This window comes from Xenopus laevis, chromosome 1L (genome assembly GCF_017654675.1).
Source record: "Xenopus laevis strain J_2021 chromosome 1L, Xenopus_laevis_v10.1, whole genome shotgun sequence".
NCBI lineage: Eukaryota > Metazoa > Chordata > Amphibia > Anura > Pipidae > Xenopus > Xenopus laevis.
This window is the reverse complement of record NC_054371.1, coordinates 11118400-11140615: the sequence shown is the minus strand read 5'-3', so window position 1 is coordinate 11140615 and position 22216 is coordinate 11118400. Positions and strand designations below refer to the sequence as shown.

The window sequence follows — 22216 nt, the reverse complement described above, 5'->3', positions numbered from 1 at the left end:
TACCAGTGGAGTGCCCGCACAGTAAGGAATCGGGACTTTCTCCCTGAAGCCCATCTGCTTTGTAGGTATTCCACCTGATGCAGGACTTTGCTCCACAAAAGGGATTGAAGTGGTCCCTTAGTCCTCTCCAGAGAAGTCCCAAAGCACAAGGGCAGTTTTGGGGCCGCTTTACTGAAAGTAGTGAGCTGTTTATTTTGTAACAATATTCCTTTATGGCTTGTTCACTTCAAAAGCCCTGGAACAGGAAAAGCCTATTTCCAGCCCACAGACCCCCATACGCTGTCAGCGAAAATACGGGTGAAATGACCGGCACTCAGCACCCACTTCCCTTTTATTGTTCCAAAAAAATGTTAATAGCAACATAAACATTTCTCCAGGTCGTGCAGTTTGTACCCAGGGGGGCCCCGATGAGATCAGACACCTTACTGTCTGCCCCTCCTGGGAGGAACATTTGCTTAATGAAGTGGAACAGGAAACACTTCCATGAAATGACACGCTCCTCCCCAGCAAAATATGCCATTTGTTTTCTCACTCGCTCCTCTAAAAAAGATATTGTTCAAGGTGAAAAACAATCAAAGTCGCAATTCGCTTTTACAATGCGGAAGGCAGGAGTACAATTCTAGTAGACCATGATATGGCCAGAGGAGCTTACAATCTATCCGGAAAGGGTTTGAAATAGATGAGGTATCAGGACAAAAAAGCAGAGCTGAACCCCACATTATATTGGGGTTGGCATTGTGGGAACCACACTGACTGGGCAAACAAAACATTTTCATTGGCTCATTGTCCAACTTCCTACAGGGAAAGGAATTTTGTTTTGCCTAAGTACAAGAACTTGCGGCATTTCTTCAGAATCTGAAAGTTTTGAAAGAATCCAAATTCTCGTCTTTGCATTATCTGAATGCACGCAGCCTGCAGGGCTCGATGAAGGCTCCAGAGACATTTCAGGGATGGAAAACTTACACCATAAACAGTAGAACAGCTAGATAAAGGAGAACTAAACCCTACAAATGAATATGGCTAAAAATGGCATATTTTATATAGTGAACTTATTGCACGAGGCTAAAGTTTGAGCTTGTCAATAGCAGCAATGATCCAGGACTTCAAACTTGTCACAGGGGGTCACCATCTTGGAAAGTGTCTGTGACACTCACATGCTCAGTGGGCTCTGATTGGCTGTTGAGAAGCTAAGCTTAGGGCTCGTCACTAATTATCCAGCAGAAAATGAGCTTCCCTGGCTGTAATATAAGATGATGCTACAGGTTTGCTGATTATTAAATTCTGATGCTAATTGCACTGGTTTCTGTGCTGCCATGTAGTAATTATCTGTATTAATTACTAATCAGCCTTATATTGTGACATTTCTATTCTATGTGTACTGTATATTGTCACTGACCCCATCTAAAAACAAATCCGATGTAAAGTTTATCGGTATTGCTATTTTTGATTACTCATCTTTCTATTCATAACTCCTATTGAAATCCCAGTCTTTTATTCAAATCAAGGCATGGTTGCTAGGATAATTTGGACCATAGCAACCATATTGCTGAAATTGCAAACTGGAGATCTGCTGAAGAATAACTCAAAAACCACAGATGCAAAAAAACCAATTGCATATTGACTCAGAATATCACTTTCTACATCATACTAAACGTTGAGTGATAGGTGAACAACCCCTTTAAATCTCACTGTGGAACTTTCTGTCTCATTGAATTGAGTTGAGTGTTGGGGCAACAGAATGTTGATTGGTTGATACTAAGCTCGGCCAAAAGCCGGAGTCCATAGCGCCAACCACAATAAGGCTCATTTTGTCAGTGGCACTAGTATAATCCATCGTGCTCTACTCCTTACCTTCCTAATAAAATTTAGGAGAAAAATCCCATAGAAATGATTAGAGAACAGCAGAATTTCACAACTGCAAGAGAAAGAACTAAAGCAAGCCCACTAGTGCTCATCCCAAACCTGGGTCTGGCTGCACTCTGCACCTCATGCACCCTAACTTGAATGATGCCCCTATGAATAAAGCTCTCCCAAACACAGGCAGCACTGTATTCATGAGTTGTGTGTGCTCCATTCTGAAGTGCGAGGTCCTAAGACCACTGAAAAAGATGGATTCACAGCATTGCATTGTCCCAATATAATGTATGCCAGTAAAATCAATGCAGACGATGGATTCAGAGCACTGCATTATCCCAATACATGCCAGTAAAATCACTGCAGAAGATGGATTCAGAGCATTGCCTCAATAGATGCCAGTAAAATCACTGCAGAGGATTGATTCAGAGCATTGCATTGTCCCAAAACATGCCAGTAAAATCACTGCAGAATATGGATTCAGAGCATTGCATTGTCCGAATACATGCCAGTGAAATTACTGCAGAAGATGGATTCAGAGCATTGCATTATCCCAATACATGCCAGTAAAATCACTGGAGAGGATGGATTCAGAGCATTGCATTGTCCCAAAACATGCCAGTAAAATCAATGCAGAAGATGGATTCAGAGCATTGCATTATCCCAATACATGCCAGTAAAATCACTGGAGAGGATGGATTCAGAGCATTGCATTGTCCCAAAACATGCCAGTAAAATCACTGCAGAATATGGATTCAGAGCATTGCATTGTGCGAATACATGCCAGTGAAATTACTGCAGAAGATGAATTCAGAGCATTGCATTGTCCCAATACATGCCAGTAAAATCACTGCAGAATATGGATTCAGAGCATTGCATTGTCCGAATACATGCCAGTGAAATCACTGCAGAAGAGCGATTTAGAGCATTGCATTAACTCCATAGATGCCAGTAACTTCACTGCAGAAAACTGATTTTTGAAGATTTATTTACCCTTAAGTTTTCTCTAACTTCTCTAATTCCCCTTTGCTCTATTTTCTCTTTTTCTCCCTCCCCTAAGGTGTACCTCCCACTAGAGACTGGTCTGGCCCAACCCAGTCCTGATAATGAAGGGCTGGCACATACCAGACCACACTCAGTAAATTGATGTAGTAAAAAAGTATTTATTTAAGCAAAAACATCACAGCAAAGCCTTAAGCGTTTCGTGCCTTAGGGGCACTTAGTCATAGGCTGACTAAACATTATACCATGTAGTCATATTGAAATGAAAAGGGACCAATCAGCAACATGTATTCAACCACCAATCCAAATAGGCAATAATTGGAAATGGACCAATAAGAGACATTTTTTGGGTAAACCCATGAGTTTATGTGCATGGGAATCTGCATAAAGACATTTTTATTTGTATATTAACATTCATGGAGTTATTTATCAAAGTCTGAATGCCAAAAACTCGATAAATTCAAATTTTTCGGGATTTATTAAACCACGAGGCTGAAAAAAGTCTGAATCCAAAAATCCAGTATCTCAGATTTGCCGAGGTTGTATATAAGTCAATGGGAGAGGTCCCTATCCTTTGGGAAGTTTCCGTGGTCTGCGCTGGAATTAGCCGGGAAATCTGACTATTTTAGACTTTTCTGTCAAATTCAGAAAAATTCAGGCTTTCCGGACAAAATCCCTTCAAAAAATTGAGCGATTCGGGAAAAAAACTGTAAAAAAAATTTCATGATCCTATTCTTTACATGATTTTTTCCCCGAACCGATTAATCTGTGCATTTTTAATAATAAATAAGATAAATTCGTAGATTCTAGTTTGGTCTGACTTTTTTCATTTAAATACTCTGATTTAAATTGAAAAATTCCAACTTTGATAAATACGGCCCTTATTGATATGAGTGAGAGCAGAGCTCCTGTTTGCCTTTACTTAAGTGATACTGTCATGGGAAAAAAATTTTTTTCCAAAATGAATCAGTTAATAGTGCTGCTCCAGCAGAATTCTGCACTGAAATCCATTTCTCAAAAGAGCAAACAGATTTTTTTATATTCAATTTTGGAATCTGACATGGGGCTAGACATATTGTCAATTTCCCAGCTGCCTCAAGTCATGTGACTTGTGCTCTGATAAACTTCAATCACTCTTTACTGCTGTACTGCAAGTTGGAGTGATATCACCCCCCTCCCTTTTCCCCCCCAGCAGCCAAACAACAGAACAATGTGAAGGTAACCAGATAGCAGCTCCCTAACACAAGATAACAGCTGCCTGGTAGATCTAAGAACAACACTCAATAGTAAAATCCAGGTCCCACTGAGACACATTCAGTTACATTGAGAAGGAAAAACAGCAGCCTGCCAGAAAGCATTTCTCTCCTAAAGTGCAGGCACAAGTCACATGACCAGGGGCAGCTGGGAAATTGACAAAATGTCTAGCCCCATGTCAGATTTCAAAATTGAATATAAAAAAATCTGTTTGCTCTTTTGAGAAATGGATTTCAGTGCAGAATTCTGCTGGAGTAGCACTATTAACTGATGCATTTTGAAAAAAACATGTTTTCTGATGACAGGATGGGTGTAGCCTTGTGTAGCCTGGGAAAGGCACCTATAGATTTCTATATCCATAAAATGGAAGTGCGCCCCCTATCCTTAAAGACATGCCAGTGATCTTCTCAACTTCAGCTCAGTGTCCTGAGCCATTAAACTGGCCACTCGTGCCCCCATCTGATGATCCAATTAGTTCATTGGAAGAAGCTGGTTGGCTGATCACCACACAAAGGGGCTTATTGGCCAACCAGGAATGAAAATTCACCAGCGACACATCGGGATAATTATGCAGCAAGTTTATCTCATAGCAACTAATCAGCACTTATCTTTGATAAATGTAGGGCATTGGTTGGACTGCTACAAACTAAAAGCAAAGAGCAGCCAAGGAACGGTCTCTGCCCTGGGCCATTTGCATGAGATTATTTGCTCAGCCAACAGAATGGCACTTTCATTCATAGGAAGAGCTGATTTGCCTGTTATTTGCATGTTTTACCTTCACTGCCCCAGTGAATTATTTGTATATTTGTACAGACACCTGCACAAACTGATGTATATTATATACACAGGGAGCTGCTCATTTCTCAGATTCTATGTAAATTGTAACTTTATATAGATCTATGTACTGAAAGATCTTTCGGGCAGGGACCTAATTTTACACTTATGTATTTATTCTGTCTAATGTATATGTTGTGCCCCTATTTCTGTTTATGCCTTGCAAAACTCAGAGAAGACTTCCGGTATATAAATAAATACATGAACTGAAATACAGTAAATGATTGTTGTGACTATTATGAGGCTAGAATCTCAGCTGCCATAAAGCAGGACAGGACTGCTGCTTACAATGGGGATCAGATAGGATCTGTGCAGCCACTGGGACAGAATGTTCTGTTATACAGATAGCTAGAATCTCAGCTGCCATAAAGCAGGACAGGACTGCTGCTTACAATGGGGATCAGACAGGATCTGTGCAGCCACTGGGACAGAATGTTCTGTTATACAGATAGCTAGAATCTCAGCTGCCATAAAGCAGGGCAGGACTGCTGCTTACAATGGGGATCAGTGCAGCCACTGGGACAGAATGTTCTGTTATACAGATAGCTAGAATCTCAGCTGCCATAAAGCAGGACAGGACTGCTGCTTACAATGGGGATCAGATAGGATCTGTGCAGCCACTGGGACAGAATGTTCTGTTATACAGATAGCTAGAATCTCAGCTGCCATAAAGCAGGACAGGACTGCTGCTTACAATGGGGATCAGTGCAGCCACTGGGACAGAATGTTCTGTTATACAGATAGCTAGAATCTCAGCTGCCATAAAGCAGGACAGGACTGTTGCTTACAATGGGGATCAGATAGGATCTGTGCAGCCACTGGGACAGAATGTTCTGTTATACAGATAGCTAGAATCTCAGCTGCCATAAAGCAGGACAGGACTGTTGCTTACAATGGGGATCAGATAGGATCTGTGCAGCCACTGGGACAGAATGTTCTGTTATACAGATAGCTAGAATCTCAGCTGCCATAAAGCAGGGCAGGACTGTTGCTTACAATGGGGATCAGATAGGATCTGTGCAGCCACTGGGACAGAATGTTCTGTTATACAGATAGCTAGAATCTCAGCTGCCATAAAGCAGGACAGGACTGCTGCTTACACCATCTTAAATTGAAAGTTGAAAAAAAAATTCCACACTTCAATGTACGAAAGAACAAGATTTTAATTTTCCCCTGAATGAATACACAGAACAATGTGCAGACGGGGGGGGGGGGGGGGGTGTACAATAAGCATTACAATCACACATACAATATGGGATAACGCAAATAATAACTGGAGACTCTCCCAATGGAAATACTTCTGTCCCTGGCAGTCATGAATAACTGGCTTCTCATTTTTTAAACTGTGCAAAACCAAAAAAAAAAAAATATATATATATATAAATATAGAATTTTTGTCTCAGTACAAACTTGTTCCAATGAGCAGATTGCCTGGAGATATATTAGAATCTAGAAAAAGGAGAACTCAAGGACAGCGGCCATTTATAGGCAATGTGGGAATAATAACTAAATATATATATATAACAATTTCATATCCTCCTAATACATATGGGAAAGGGATAAATCATATTATACTGGGCTCCCGCACTCACACGGGCTCAAATCATTGCTGAGTAACACTTGTACTCACATAATACAATCCTTATATCATCAAATGAAGGTCTGGGTATAGAATAAACATGGTCAGAGGGGGGTACATATTAATAACTAGGGGGGAGGGTTTAGCAAAACCAGATGAAGTGCTTTTTTTTATTATTTTTAAAATTCAAACATAATGTGATTTTGGTGAAGTGTAACTGCTCTATTAAATATATATAAATATAGGATTGGCTGCTTGCGATTCAGTTCCCAATAGCAAATCAGCCTGGGAATCGGCCTGAAACCCGCTGGCCCTAAATTGCCCTAACCTATTGGAACCTGACCCATCTCTGATGTCAGAGGAGGCGGGGTTAGCGTGAGTATAAAAGTAAGCACCACCCTATTATTAGTGAGGCTGGAACAGCAAAGAGAGGCCAATACGCTGCACCTATTGTGTAAGACACAGGTCCAGATAAACATATTTTTTTCGGTTCCTGGATTTTGTTGTAATTTGCTGTTGATTTTCTACAAAGAAAGAAATCAAGAGATATTACAAAAATATCAATTTAAAGGTATAGGGGGGCTGAATATATAAAATAATATGGCAGCGGGGCACACGCATTTGCACAAATAACACAAAGTAACCTTCAACACATGAATGCAGACAATGCACACACACACACTCACGAGCCGGCCGTTGCTGAAATGCCTCACTGATTGGCCCCTTTCAGAGGCAGAGGGCGGAGCAATGGCGGACAAGCCTCTACGCAACTCAAGAGGCTGGAAGAAAAAAAGTGCAAGTGCAACACACTCAGAACTACAGAAACAACAACCTCAACAACAACTGCAAAGGGGCGACGGAGACGGAGTAGCAGGACAGCAAGGGGGATATTCAAGTGGGTCCCTCCGACAGAAACCAGCCTGCCGGCAGCCGGGGGTCGGAGTCACATACGCAGTCACAGTGATTAGTGTTCCACGTTGGAGATTCACAGCTCCGAAGGCAGAAATCCACTGCGGCCAACCTGATTATCAAGCGTTAATGTCCAGTGATGTCAAACGTAATGCCGTTATTAGGAAAGACCAATGGCAACTTTTACTTTCACAAACGATTCCTCCTTCCAATGAGAAGCAGCTTCTCTTGTGCAGTGAGCCTGAACAGCCACCGTTCTACCGAACCCGTCTCTCCTGTACTGAGCGACTTGGCGGAGCCATACGTGGAAATTCCATTTCCGGACACAATTCCATTCAGAGGCCACATGGATCCAACTGTGCAGCAATTAGGGACAAGCCCTGGCCCCAGTATAAGACGATCAGTGCTTTTATCCTGCCATCTTTGCCCTCTACTGGTTCTTCAGGCGGTTGTACATCTCTCGCTTGCTCTTGTCTCCGGCCCAGGTCCGACTCTTGGAACGGAACATCTTCAGGTGCTCTTTGAAGTCCTCGTGGTGCATCGGCCTGTAGGACTGAGGCTCACAATGGGACTGCAAAAAAACCAGAGAAACGGGTTCAAATTCAAGACTTTAAACAGTATGAAGACCAACTGCAACTGACTTGTCATACCATTCGCTCAGTCTGCCCAATGAAAAGATTGTAAACTCACCTGAAAGGTGGGAAAGAAATCCTTGTAGCCTCCTTTAAGGACATAAAGTTCTGGGTAGTGTAGTTTGGGGTACTCGTTACTATTGCGGTCTTGCTTTCTAACAAATCGGCACCTGTGGATTAAAGAGAAGTCGTTTAAAGTACCTACTTCTTTACAAGTATAAAAACAGCAGTACTGGCTTGCTTTACGGCAGAAACTGAAGTCAGGTCAAAGTAACTTACATCCTGGGGCCCCTCTCTGAGGAGAATTCGCAGTGGAATATTACGATCACTCGCTTGTCGGGGCTCTCCGGTAGTATGGGTTTCTTCAGCAGAAAGTCTTCCACGTCCTGCTCCAGGGGGAGGTTTAAGGCTCCCTGGGAAAATAAGGCAAAAGAATTCAGTTTAAAGTCACTGCTAGAAATGTCCAAACTGCTTTATGGCAGCACCCACCGTGGGTTCTGTTGTTGGTAGGGATGCACCAACTCCACTATTTTGGATTCGGCCGAACCCCTGAATCCTTCGCAATACCGAACCAAATCCTAATTTGCATATGCAAATTAGGGGTGAGAAGGGGAAAACATTTTTTACTTCCTTGTTTTGCGACAAAAAGTCACATGTTTTCCCTCCCCGTCCCAAATTTGCATATGCAAATTAGGATTTGGATTTGGTTCGGCCGGGCAGAATGATTCGGCCGAATCCGAATCCTGCTGAAAAAGGCCGAATCCCAAACCGAATCCAGGATTCGGTGCATCCCTAGTTGTTGAGATAGGAAACAGCTGAGCGCAACTCACCTTGATGTGCCCCCCTTCGTATTCATAAGGGTATCGGCAATCGATAATCACGCAACGGTCAATCACACCGTCGTACCTCCCGCTCAGCACACTGTCCATCTGAGAAAAAAATGTAATACCTGTCATATAACGATGTAATAAAACTCAAGGCAACCAATCGGATATTATATTAAACAAACGCTGTCTGCTGATTGGTTGCTATGAGTTACTAGACCATATCACCCCCTTCCTATGGTATAAGCTCTACAATTGGTTCTTGGTGACCACTCACCGTTTCTGGAGTGATGTATTTCAGATCCTGATGCTTCCCTTCCACTGTTTTCAGTAAAAAGGCCTAGAAAAAAAAGGAATGATGTTAATTTAGCAAATAAATCTTTACGAATACCCTTGATTCGGACCTGAATTCCTATCGTGTACGTCCATAATTTCCCCTTCCCTAGACAGTGCAGTGCTAGCAATTATCCACTATTTCACAAGGACATGAAATATTGTTGACTATAAGCAAGCGATAAAAGGGCAACTTGCTGCTTCTCACCTTTGAGGAGTCACCAATGAGCTCTCTCTCATCATTGTCCAGTATCTTCTCCACAGTAGCAAGACATACAGACTTGGACCTTCCCAACTTCATTTTCTGAAATGAAGAATCATAAATGTTAAAGAACGAGGGTAAAAGAGGTCAACATTTGACATTCTATCAGCTGCCGCTAAAGCAGAAGACATGGATATGGCCGTACGATGGGAGACACTTAACAAGTAGGAAATCTTGAAGGTCAAAGCCAAGTTGGCCAAAGCAGCTGAAGATCTTTTTAATATTTTACTGGCCAGGGCTGTCCCTCAAGTGAGAGAAGGAACGTTATGGTTCTACATACCGGCTCCTCATTCTCTGGCCATTCTTCAGAGTGCGACTGCGGTAAGTTCTTCAGCCTTTTTGACTTCACGGGAGTGTCACCATCTTCTGGTCTGTCCAACCGTTTCAGGATAGGCCTGATGACGCTACTAGGCATAGAGGGCGAACGGAACAGCCGGCGGCATTTGCTTCTAATAATTGTATCCTGTACAAGGGGAAGAAGCAAATAGAGTTCCTAAATAGGAGCAAGGGAACTAGTTCCTCCATACCCTAGGACTAAAGGTCAGCCATAGAACTGAAGTATAAATAGATTCGTTCAACTGCAGTACTTACAGCGTCATTCTTGTCTTCTTTGTTCACAAACGGTGCAGTAAGCAGATTCTGCATTCCAGAGGGGATATCAGTCTGCAAAGAAGGGGAAAGCAAGTGTTAAAAACTGCTAATATCGTGAAAACTGCAACAAAAAAACTATACAGTAAAGTGCAAAAGTTCTCAGAAGAGCATATAGATATAGGTGTCCCCCGTGATAAATAAAAAAAGTCATTTTGTACCTTTATATCTTCATCATCCATAATTTCCATGAATCCATCATCATCGTCATCATCATTGCACAGAGAGAAGGTCAGGGAGGATTTGCGTAAGCGGATGGGACTTTCGTTGTCCAGCTCAGAGTTGATCTTGTCCGGACTGAAAAGCTAACGGAAGAAAAAGGATCCTGTTATCGATCTGATCCCCAAATCTAACGACGGAGGAGCCGCTTGATCAAGGCAATTGACCTACCATGAGAGCTGGGGCGGAGTTGGGCCTTTCGGAAAACGCGTCCCTGTCGTTGAAGCCGTCAAAAGTGCGGAGCCTGGCACGGCAGAACGGGCGCGGCCTCTTGAAGAGGAGTAATTCCTGCAGGGAGAAATAGGAGAAAAGGGTTAACGTGATTGCAATGATAAATAGGGATGCACCGAATCCACTATTTTGGAAAGATTCAGCCGAATACTGAACCGAATCCTAATTTGCATATGCAAATTAGTGGTGGGAAGGGGAAAACGTTTTTTACTTCCTTGTTTTGTGACAAAAAGTCACGCAATTTCCCTCCCCTCCTCTAATTTGCATATGCAAATTAGGATTTGGATTCGGACGGGCAGAAGGATTCGGCCGAATCTGAATCCTGCTGAAAAAGGCCGAATTCTAGCCGAATCCCGAACCCTGGATTCGGTGCCTCCCTAATGGTAAAATCTTGGGAGTTTTTCTTTCCCAATCTAGGGGTTCTTTAAGGGCAGAGACACACGCTCCAATTCTTCTTCAGGGTGACTAATCTCCCCGCCAGCTAGAATGAAAAACGCCGGCGGGATGGCACTCAGAGTGCTTCGTTTTCCAAAGTTGTCTCACGAGGAAACTTCGGGCAACTTCGTAAAACAAAACGCTCCAAGTACCATCCCCCAGCGATTTACATTCTAGCCGCAGGGGAGGCAGTTCGGGGGGAGATTAGTCGCCCCGAAAAAGAGGAGATTTATTGCCGGGCGACTATTCTCCCCGAATCTGCCCTAAATGTTGTGGGTCAGGGGCCACATGTATGCCATAGTCACTTAAAGCAAACCAATTCTATGTTTCCTTAAATACCCCTTCCCCCGGGGCTATAAAGGCGAGACATGGGTTAAAGGGCAAGGCATTACTTCTCCATCATTTAACCAACACAATCTGCAGGTGAGACTTACATTCTCCTTATTGTCCTTCTCCGCTGGGATCTTCTCAAGGGGTTTGGGCAGATCCAGGTCCAAAGTATGGGGGAGTTTTCTTAGAGCAGGGCTGCCCCCCTGGAGAGTCTCCTGTTTGCAAAATACCCGATTATTTCATATACTGCCTATATGTAATCAAATACTCCCCCCCTTCTCATATAGATTCCATATAATTACACTCATACATATGTAGGAGCTGCCATGGTGATTCCCTTAGTACAAGGGTATTGCTTATTTTGTGCCCCGAACATTCTCTCAGTAGATTTATATATAGTTCTATATATTTGTGCTTATACATATCAATAGCCCCACTCATATTAATGCACTGGGCAGGGGGGGGTTAACTTACCGGCAAGGAGTGGATTCTTTTGATTGGCAGCTTGACACTGGAAAGTGAGAAAGAGGAGACTGGTTAAATTTCTATGCCGAAACCTGATTATTATGGCAAAAAGAACTCTGCAGAGCATGGGCCTTATTCACTAACCAAAAAATGCTTTAATAAATGAGTTTAGACTTGGATATTGTATTCCCAGCACCCGTAAGAATGGCCGTGCCCAGTATTATCTTGTATGAAGCAGAAACACCAAAACACGCCCTTAAAGAAACACTGATATCAGTGGCGCATATAGATATAGACAAGCTGTGTATTCTCTCTGCTTTAGGAAACTGAATGAATGGCACACGGTCGTCACAATCCAAAATGTTTATTCAAAGGAACAGTAACATCAAAAAATGAAAGCGTTTTAAACTAATACAAATATAATGCAGTGTTGTGCTGCAATGGTACAACTGGTGTGTTTGCTTCAGAAACACTACTATAGTTTATATAAACAAGCTGCTGTGTAGCCATGGGGGCAGCCATTCAAGCACAGGATACACAGTAGATAACAGATAAGTACTACTATAGTTTATATAAACAAGCTGCTGTGTAGTCATGGGGGCAGCCATTCAAGCACAGGATACACAGTAGATAACAGATAAGTACTACTATAGTTTATATAAACAAGCTGCTGTGTAGCCATGGGGGCAGCCATTCAAGCACAGGATACACAGTAGATAACAGATAAGTACTACTATAGTTTATATAAACAAGCTGCTGTGTAGCCATGGGGGCAGCCATTCAAGCACAGGATACACAGCAGATAACAGATAAGTACTACTATAGTTTATATAAACAAGCTGTTGTGTAGCCATGGGGACAGCCATTCAAGCACAGGATACACAGTAGATAACAGATAAGTATTACTATAGTTTATATAAACAAGCTGCTGTGTAGCAATGGCGGCAGCCATTCAAAGAAGAAAAGGCTCAGGTTACACAGCAGACAGCAGATAAGCTCTGTAGCACATAATGGTGTTTTCTGTTATCCACTATTTCTTGTGTGCCATATAGACTTTTTTCAGTTTCTGCCATTGCTACACAGCAGCTTGTTTATATAAACAATAGTAGTGTTTCTGAAGCAAACACATCAGTTTTACCAGTGCAGGGCAACACTGCATTATATTTGTATTAGTTTAAAACACTTTCATTTTTTTTGTGTTACTGTTCCTTTAAAAATCAATGTGTAGCAGGATGGACAGCGGGGTCATTATAGGAAAAAAATACTTTGTTTGAATTTGCCTTTTAATGAAGAGCCCATTTACAGCACTGCTGCCTGGGGAGGCCTCAGGGGGAGCCATAGGAACTGCATTTTCCACTTGACTCGAATAAAAGTAGGGTAGTGTGCCTTTAAAGGGGTTGTTCACCTTTGAGTTAACGTTTAGTATGACGTAGAGAGGGATATTCTGAGACAATTTGCAATTGGTTTTAATTTTTTATTATTTGTGGTTTTTGAGTTATTTAGCTTTTTATTCAGCAGCTCCCCAGTTTGCAGTTTCAGTAATCTGGTTGATAGGGTCCAAATTACCCTAGCAACCATATATTGATTTGAATGAGAATATGAAGTATTAATAGGGGAGGGTTGGAATAGAAAGATGAGTAATAAAAAGTAGCAATAACAATAAATGTGTAGCTTTAGAGAGGATTTGTTTTTAGAGGGGGTCAGTGACCCCCTTTTGAAAGCTAGAAAGAGTCAGGAGAAGAAGGTAAATAATTCATAAACTATAAAAAAAAAAAATAATGAAGACCAATTGAAAAGTTGCTTATTATATAACATATTACAAGTGAATCTCAGCTGTCGATATACTTACTCATTGGGAAGGATTCTTGATTCAAACATAACCTTTCCAAACCTGAAAAAAAGAAATAAAAAACAAGTATAAATGAGGGTGTCTTGCCCCGCCCACTATTAACTATATATGTAATATAATTGGCCTCATTTACATATATCGGTCTATTTGGTCTCTGTGTGCCAGTAATAAATGGAACAAAAGCAGGAGAAACCCTAGAACAAAAGCGCCCCCCCTCGCCTGATAAAGGGTCTGTGTGTGCAGTGAAGGGGTTAAATGTGGCTGGGTCTTTTCTATAGGGGGGGTCAAGGGTCGCTGCTCCCCACCTGTATGTAAATCTGCGGCTTTGTTTCACTCTGCACCCAAGCCATGTGTCCTGAGGAGGGGGGGGGGACAAGTGTGGCATATCAAAGCCTCTATTCAGTCTATTCATTCAGGAGGCAACAGGCGACCCCACTAAGCACGTGCTGCAAGCCCCCCCCCCCACACTGACAGATGGACACCCAGTGCAGCCCCAATTAACTCAAGCATTGTGCAAGAAAGGGGGGGCTTTGTCTTGGGCGCAGACACGCACCTCCTTCAACCCATTCATATCTCCTTTTCTCCTGGGGTGGGGGGCTTTTATCTAAAGACAATAACTGTCTGCGGGGAGACAAATAACCCCCATAAAATTCAGTCCTACACCTCCCCCCCAAGCCTTTACAAGAGAAATGCAAGCCCACGGGGGTAAGAGACCTCAATATTGATTATATTCCTTATTCCATCCTATTTATTATAAAGGTTAACTTCCCCTTTAATATAAATCACTGCCATTGCATTTAATTAAGACATTTAATTAAGACATATCCGTTTGGAAGTAGGACCAGGAATAAGCGGATGTTGCCCCTCCCCCCGTGCTGTGGATTGCCCTGTGCCACACTACAGGGGGGGGCAGAGTCGATGGAACGAGGGGACAGATGTTTTTTGAGATTCCGACCCAGGGTTTGTGCTTGACCCCACATGTCCCATCACATTCTGATATCAACTGACATGCAACTTCATAAAGAATCATGGCAGATGCCCTATTAGCTGGAGAACAAATACCCAATACAAGGGGCTGGACATTTCAGAAAGGGGTATCCCCCCCATGCATATCATACTTAGCAGATGCTTGGTCTAATATTTGCCAAAGGACAGATCTCTGGCACAAACACACAATATATATATATATATATCTGTTTCACCTGCCGCCTGCCCACCTGTCGCCGCCAATAAAACCATAAATCAAGATAAGAGACATTTCTGCTCCTTTAAATGAATCAGCTATAGACAAGAGCAGGCTCTGTGCATATGAAAGCAGTATGGGCTTGGTCCTTTCTGCACTGCCAGTTCTGACTCTTGCCACAATGTAGCAGATGCCAGCTGTCGATGCCTTAATTCCCAGGTCTGTTGCTCGTACCGCCTTCTGCTGCATTGTTTCAGGAGTCAAGAGGACTGAAAGCGTTAAACTCTGCTTTTCATATTAATGAGAGATACAGGAAAAGCCTAGAATAGCAAATACCCTGCCTTCCCGTTAACAACAACAGGCTCAGGATGTGACTCTGTAGCCCATACTCAGGTTTAACTTCCCCATACTGCTCTTTCCCCTACAAACTCAAACTGGCAGGATTTTACTCATGCAGGATGCCACAAAGAAGGCACAAAGGTGGCAGTTGGAGAGCAACTGGGGGGTGTATATATATATATATATATATATATATATATATATATATATATATATATATATATATATATATATATATATATATATATAGTGAATAAAGTGCAAATATATAGTGGATTATGTACCCCCTACTGTAATTTATAAAGATATTATGTCACCGAGGAGTTATGTGACCATGTTGTGAGGGGGTCGGCGTCCAATTCTGGTCGCCAGTGTCCAAATTGGCTGCGCCGGCGTCCAATTCGGGCTCGTCAGCGTTCAATTTGAACGCGCTGCGTCAAATTCGGCTCCTGGGGACCCCTTTTATAAACGGCCCGTTCTGATGTCAGAACGCACCGTTTATAAGGATATAATTTAGTCTGGTCCCATAGGGAAATGACCAGACTGTAGATTATATAGTGAATAAAGTACCCCCTTTTGTAAAATATAAGGATATTATAAGTTACCGAGGAGTTTCATGACCATATAAAAACACGAGGCCGAAGGTCGAGTGTTTTTATACAGATCATGGAACTCCAAGGTAACTTCTAATATCCTCATATTTTACAACTGGGGGTACTTTATTTATTATAATACACAAGTTTCAGTGAGTCATGTGACAGAAATGACATCAGAACTCACCGTTTATAACTGATGACATCACTGATCACCGTTTATAAGGATATAATTTACAGGATATTCATGGCTTTTGTGTATTATATATATATATATATATATATATATATATAATATATATATCTTTATATATATATATAAAATCAAATATCCCCTCTTGTAAAATACAGTATAAGGATATTATAAGGCTGATGGCAGAGTGTTTTTATATGGTCATGGAACTCCTCGGTAACTTATAATATCCCTATACTTTACAATAGGGGCTACTTTATTCACTATATATACCACCACCCCGGATCTGTGCTTCATCTTCAGCCGCTCACAACACACAGTTTCCAGCTCACGCTCTTTAATGTCAAACCACAGGGGCCGGCCAGAGAGCTGACTGCGCACTTTAAACCCACAGACTCTTGCGCAGGAGATCACACATCACCTGTCTGACAAACCGCAGAATCTTAAAGGGGAAGCTGCCGCTGCGATAAATATTTATCGCACCAAGTGTAAACAAGCCACTTCCCTATATATGTTTGTTATAAAAAACGTCAAGGGTTTTAAAGCTGATTGGAACTGTGATTCCAGCTGAAGGAAGTATCTGTACTCTGTTTGTCTGACTGCAGAAATAAAACTCCCACAATGCCTTGCACGCTTCTGTTATTCTCCAGGCATGAGTGACGGGGGTAAGCCAGCTAGGAATGTATATTTGCATTCCAGAGCCCTCCCATCAGAGCCAGAACCCCCAATACCCCTGCTACCCCCCTCCCTACACTGGATCAGTAACCTGAGTTTGCTCAATGGGGGAATCATATTTCTCTCTCTGGGAGATCTGCCAGTTGGAAGGGGACTTTAAAACAAAAGAGGGCTGTGAAAGAGCCCGAGCGGGGCCCCTCTGCAGTTGTTCAGTTTAAAGGGCCGGCAGCTGTTGGCTTAGAAGCAGCTGCAGTTGCAAATACCAACACAGACTCCTGCACTTAACAACTGTCTGTGTGTCTCCAGTCTGTGCCAATGCTCCCAACCCCCTATCAGAACTAATAAGGATTAAGCGTCAGAATACTTGGGACAATTTGTTGCCCCTGCTAAATTGCCTCCAGCGCAGGCTTTTGCCCTAGGGTTTGGACTAGAAGGGCAGGTAATAAAACATGTTGGGTTCTATGAGCAGTGACGGGGAGAGCACAAGGGGTATTTACTATAGAGAGTGTTTTTTTTTCACAAAAAACTGCCATTTCAGTGGCTAATTATAGAAAGACCAATTTAAGGACCTGACTGGGTTTTTCATTTGACAAACACAGCAGAGTCAACACCCCTTTAATCACCCAGCCCAAAACCAACAAGTAGCAAATTGCAGGATAAACGGGGAGGTAAAAAAAAAAAAAAGGACACTTACGTTTCGTGGGTGACCTCCAATTCTTGGGGGCTGGGGGAATCCAAGCAGAGACCTGATGGTGGAGAGAAGATGGAAATATTTACTGACGTGTGGAAGGGAGGGTGACAGATTCCCCTTACACCTAGGTGGTACAGTCTAGGGAACAGGGATATTACAGGCAGAGCATGTCAAGCCGTGTGAACACGGGGAATCACACTTCACTTTTAAGAAGTGGGGGGGTTGAATTACCTGCAAACAAAAACTCTGGCACCTTCCCTTGTAACAGACAGGTGACAGATGACTGCAACTGTCTGTTGCTATGGCATGTGTGGAATCCCCCAAATACCCTATTATTTACACAGATTCCTCCCTTGACATGCAAGCAACATGGGAATCCAAGACTTGACAGGGAAGATTCCTTCTCTGCACATCTAACTTACCTTCACATCTAACGTCCCTGTACATTTCCTGCACATATAACTTCCCTAGACATGTACCTTCCCTGCACATCTAATTCCCTGTACATGTAACTTTCCTGCACATATAACCTCCCTGTACATGTACCTTCCATGCACATCTAATTCCCTGTACATGTAACTTTCCTGCACATATAACCTCCCTGTACATGTACCTTCCATGAACATCTAATTCCCTGTACATGTACCTTCCATGCACATCTAATTCCCTGTACATGTACCTTCCATGCACATCTTATTCCCTGTACATGTAACTTCCATGCACATGTACCTTCTAATTCCTTGTACATGTAACCTCCCTGCACATATAACCTCCCTGTACATGTACCTTCCCTGCACATGTACCATTTCTGCACATCTAATTCCCTGTACATGTAACCTCCCTGCACATATAACCTCCCTGTACATGTTCCTTCCCTGCACATGTACCTTCCCTGCACATTTAATTCCCTGCACATGTGCCTTCCCTGCAAATGTAATTCCCTGTACATGCACCTTCCCTGCACATATAACCTCCTTGTACATGTACGTTCCCTGCACATCTAATTCCCTGTACATGTGCCTTTCCTGCACATATAACCTCCCTGCACATCTAATTCCCTGTACATGTACTTTCCCTGTACATCTAATTCCCTGTACATGCACCTTCCCTGCACATATAACCTCCCTGCACATCTAATTCCCTGTACATGTACCTTTCCTGCACATATAACCTCCCTGCACATCTAATTCCCTGTACATGTACTTTCCCTGCACATCTAATTCCCTGTACATGCACCTTCCCTGCACATATAACCTCCCTGCACATCTAATTCCCTGTACATGTACCTTTCCTGCACAAGTAACCTCCTGATTTTCCTTTCCCGTAATAGATATACAATCAGTGCAAGACAAAAAAAACATTATCAATAAAAAAACATCATCAATATATCCTTACCGGAATCGGACGAATCAGAAGATGACGTGCGCAACAGGGAGGTGCACTGAGCCTGGAAGGAAATGCCAAGTTTTCTTTTTGGTGTCTCATTTTGGCTACAGAGAAACATAAAGATGTAGATACATTTAATATGATAGAATTATTACCCAGTGCAGAGCTCACTGCAGTCCTACACAGAAAACTGTCATTCCCACGCACTCAGGTGCCCCCTCTGCTCCTCGGCCACAACAACGAGGCCTTTCTCTCCGCAGAATATATTCCGTTTAGTCACCAATTACAAACATTTGCACCTCCCCAGGGAAAGGGGACAAAGCCGTTTGTTGAGGAAGCCAAGCTTCATGGTATCCGTTATCTCCCAAATCTCATTCACTCTAATTAAGCAAATCCTTGGGGGGGGGGAGAGGGCAGATGGTGATGCCACAATCCAGACCACAGCAAATGGCACAGATAATAACCGCAGGTATCGCTACACTCTGCAGTCTGTGGATCTTCTGGGAATGGAGCTCAGGAAGGAAGAATCATTGCTAATAAAGGGGAACTTGTCTGCTTTATAAATGTTCAGATCCTCTTAAAGGGGTACTTCATCTTTAGGTTAACTTTCAGTATGTTAAAGAATGAGTAATTGTAAGCAACTTTTCAACTGCTCTTCATTATTTATTTTTTAGAGTTTTTTTTTAATTACTTCGCTTCTGACTCTTTCCAGCTTTCAAAAGGGGGTCTCTGACTCCACCTAAAACCCAAATGCTCTGTAAGGCTACACATTTATTGTTATCTTTGTATTACTCATCTTTCTATTCAGGCCTCTCCTTATTCATATTCAAATCAATGCATGGTTGCTAGGGTGATTTGGACCCTAGCAACCAGATGGCTGAAATTGGAAACTGCTGAATAAAAAGCTAAATAAGTCAAAAGCCACAAATAATAAAAAATGAAGACCAATTGCAAATTGTCTCAGAATCTCCCTCTCTACATCATACTAACAGTTAACTCAATGGTGAACAGATGCTTTGGGCAGTTTCTGTGAGTTAATGAGGAGTGGGGGCATGGAACAGGCAGGAAATAGCAGAGAAACAGAGAGCCCCTTAGGGACAGATCTATTTACTGCATGAAAACAGACCCCCAAACCACAATTGGTATGCTGCAGCCTGCACTGCATTTCAATGGGGAAAGCAACCCTGTTCCTTGCACCGATTTCAGCCAATGGGGGACAGGATTGTAGCAGAGGGGTGCAGGGTGTGAGAAACGTTTGTTTGAACAATTGTGCAGCCTGACAGCTGATAAACAGCAACTCCCTGCTACCTTGTATTGTAACAAGGAAACCGCAGAAGCATGCAATCAATTGTATAAGTTGCTGCAGCTAAAGGGGCTACAATGTGAGCAATGATAGGGAGATACATTCTGTGGCATCTGCTCTGTGCTGCCATGTTTTACCCATAATGCCTAGGAATTGCCCCTAAGGGCTGCCATGCTTTATCCTACACACAACACACACATATATATATTATAGTAAACGTCTTAGAAGAACCGCACTCACCAATGCAATAAAATTGTGATTTATTTCAACTCATGCCGTCCTGATGATGAAACAATGAAATAAATCACAATTTTTGTTGGATCTTTTGAAGTCCTGTGAATATCTTGTAAATTATATCCTTTTAAACGGTGACGTAGTGATGTCATCAGTTATAAACGGTGAGTAGTGAAGTCATTTCTGTCACATGACTCACTAAAACGTGTGTATTATAATAAATTAAGTCCCCCTTATTGGAAAGTATGAGGATATTGGAAGTGACCTCGGAGTTCCATGACCTGTATAAAAACAGCCTCGTACTTTTATATGGTCATGGAACTCCTATAATACAACTCCTATAATATCCTTATAATTTACAATAGGGGGTTCTTTATTCACTATATAATATATAGACCATATAAAAGACATTCTCACCTTCCCAGGCCGGCCAGTTTGTTCATGGTGAAAGCCAGGCTGGTGACAGGGGACAAGACCCCAGATTCTTGGCACAGTAGCCCCCTGGTAGCCACAATGGCACAGGGCAAGCCTGGCAGGCGGGTGGGTCTGGGCACAGGGAGGTCACTCCGGCTGGGACTGAAATCATTCAGCAGCTTCTCCAACTCCATTGTGTGAGGCTCTGGCCTGGGAAACAGCAGTGCAAATGGGGGGCAGAGACAAAAAGTGCAGAGCTTTGGGCCTTTGTAGATCCTGGGGCGCAGAGCAGAGAGTGCAGAGTCTTCAGGCTTGCTGCAGAGCGGATTGAGGGGTGCAGAGCGGATTGTGGGGTGCAGAGTCTTCAGGCTTGCTGCTGAGCGGATTGTGGGGTGCAGAGTCTTCAGGCTTGCTGCTGAGCGGATTGTGGGGTGCAGAGTCTTCAGGCTTGCTGCTGAGCGGATTGTGGGGTGCAGAGTCTTCAGGCTTGCTGCTGAGCGGATTGTGGGGTGCAGAGCGGATTGTGGGGTGCAAAGCGGATAGCAGATCCCGGGGTGCAGCAGCAGCAAAAGGCGGGGGGCAGAAGCAAAAAGCAGCAAAGAAGAAACAGCGATGGGATCGGGGTTTTCCCTCTGCCCAGTCCCCTACATGGAGCTCCCTATCTCAGGCTGATCATGGGCAGGACAAGAAATCAGAGGCGCGAGGGCCCGACAATTACTTCTCCTCCAGATTCTGCCCGAAGTCCCGGCGCTCCGAACTTATATTCGAAAAATAACACTGCCAGGCGGCACGGAGCAGCCAATGGGAGGGGAGGGGCGTGACCAGCGACTGTCATAGACCTAAGGCGGGAGTCCGGGCTGTCAGTCAGAGCTGCACGTGCCTATTGTGCTATACAGTGATGCTGACTCTGGGCTCAAGGCTTGGCCTTTATTGTGCCACTGGGGCTTGCTACCACTGTGTCTTACTCTCATCATGTCTCTGTACTGGGACATACACACACACATATATATATATACTGTAATAAAACCCAGGCTCCTGCTTGTCTTTCAGCTGGAAGGGATGGGAATTTGTCTGCATTCTATTTTTATTCCTCCTCCCAACACATGAGGAAAGAGACTGAATTCTGTAAAATAAAATAAAAATACTATCAAGTCAGGCCTTTAAAGCCCCAAAATCTTACTGGGGGGCAGGGCCTGATTTACATAGCTGGCGCCCCTAGTCCCGCTGCCGTTTGTCACCCCTGTCCCCTCCCCCTTCATTTGTGCACATGCCCAAATTGTCATCATCAGGTATCGAGCACTGGGATTGGTAACCTATTGTATCTCATGCTCAGCCCCAGACTTTCTGAAACAATACGGGTGTGGTTAGCTTTATGCCTCCACCCTAAAATCCTGCCGCCCTAGGCCCGGGCCTTGGTGTCCTTTCCACAAATCTGGGCCTGCTGGAGGGAACAATCCAGAACCCCAAATATTTATAGGGAAATAACTTGCTAAATGTTTGCTAGATTGTCTAGAAAGAAGGCCTCCTCCCTTTATATAGTCATGG

The 22216-nt window shown here is 43.1% G+C and overlaps 1 protein-coding gene and 1 long non-coding RNA gene across 3 annotated transcripts; both read right to left on the bottom strand.

Moving 5' to 3' along the window:
- Nucleotides 1–6089: 6089 nt before the first annotated feature.
- On the bottom strand, nucleotides 6090–21426 carry cdc25b.L (cell division cycle 25B L homeolog). Of its 2 annotated transcripts, NM_001127884.1 has the most exon segments (16): nucleotides 7793–8003; nucleotides 8123–8234; nucleotides 8344–8477; nucleotides 8895–8993; nucleotides 9166–9228; nucleotides 9430–9525; nucleotides 9764–9946; nucleotides 10075–10146; nucleotides 10293–10436; nucleotides 10522–10638; nucleotides 11451–11561; nucleotides 11821–11857; nucleotides 13661–13702; nucleotides 17338–17389; nucleotides 18730–18824; nucleotides 20675–20961. In NM_001127884.1, coding segments are annotated over 16 exon segments (1689 nt in total). In that variant the 5' UTR covers nucleotides 20866–20961; the 3' UTR covers nucleotides 7793–7862.
- Nucleotides 17390–18723, bottom strand: LOC108697345. The gene is made up of 2 exons (XR_001932416.1): nucleotides 18621–18723; nucleotides 17390–18487 (listed from the first exon to the last, which is right to left on the bottom strand). It is a non-coding gene; the product is annotated as an uncharacterized LOC108697345 (long non-coding RNA).
- Nucleotides 21427–22216: the final 790 nt, after the last annotated feature.

Bases quoted from the DNA above. Each gene is read 5' to 3' on its own strand.
- cdc25b.L (XM_018249172.2), bottom strand. From the start codon at position 20,865: ATGGAGTTGGAGAAGCTGCTGAATGATTTCAGTCCCAGCCGGAGTGAC. The intron at 18,825-20,674 runs GTGAGAATGTCT...GTTTCTCTGTAG, and splicing joins AAACTGGCCGGCCTGGGAAG to CCAAAATGAGACACCAAAAA. The intron at 9,526-9,763 runs GTATGTAGAACC...TCTTCATTTCAG, and splicing joins GGCCAGAGAATGAGGAGCCG to AAAATGAAGTTGGGAAGGTC.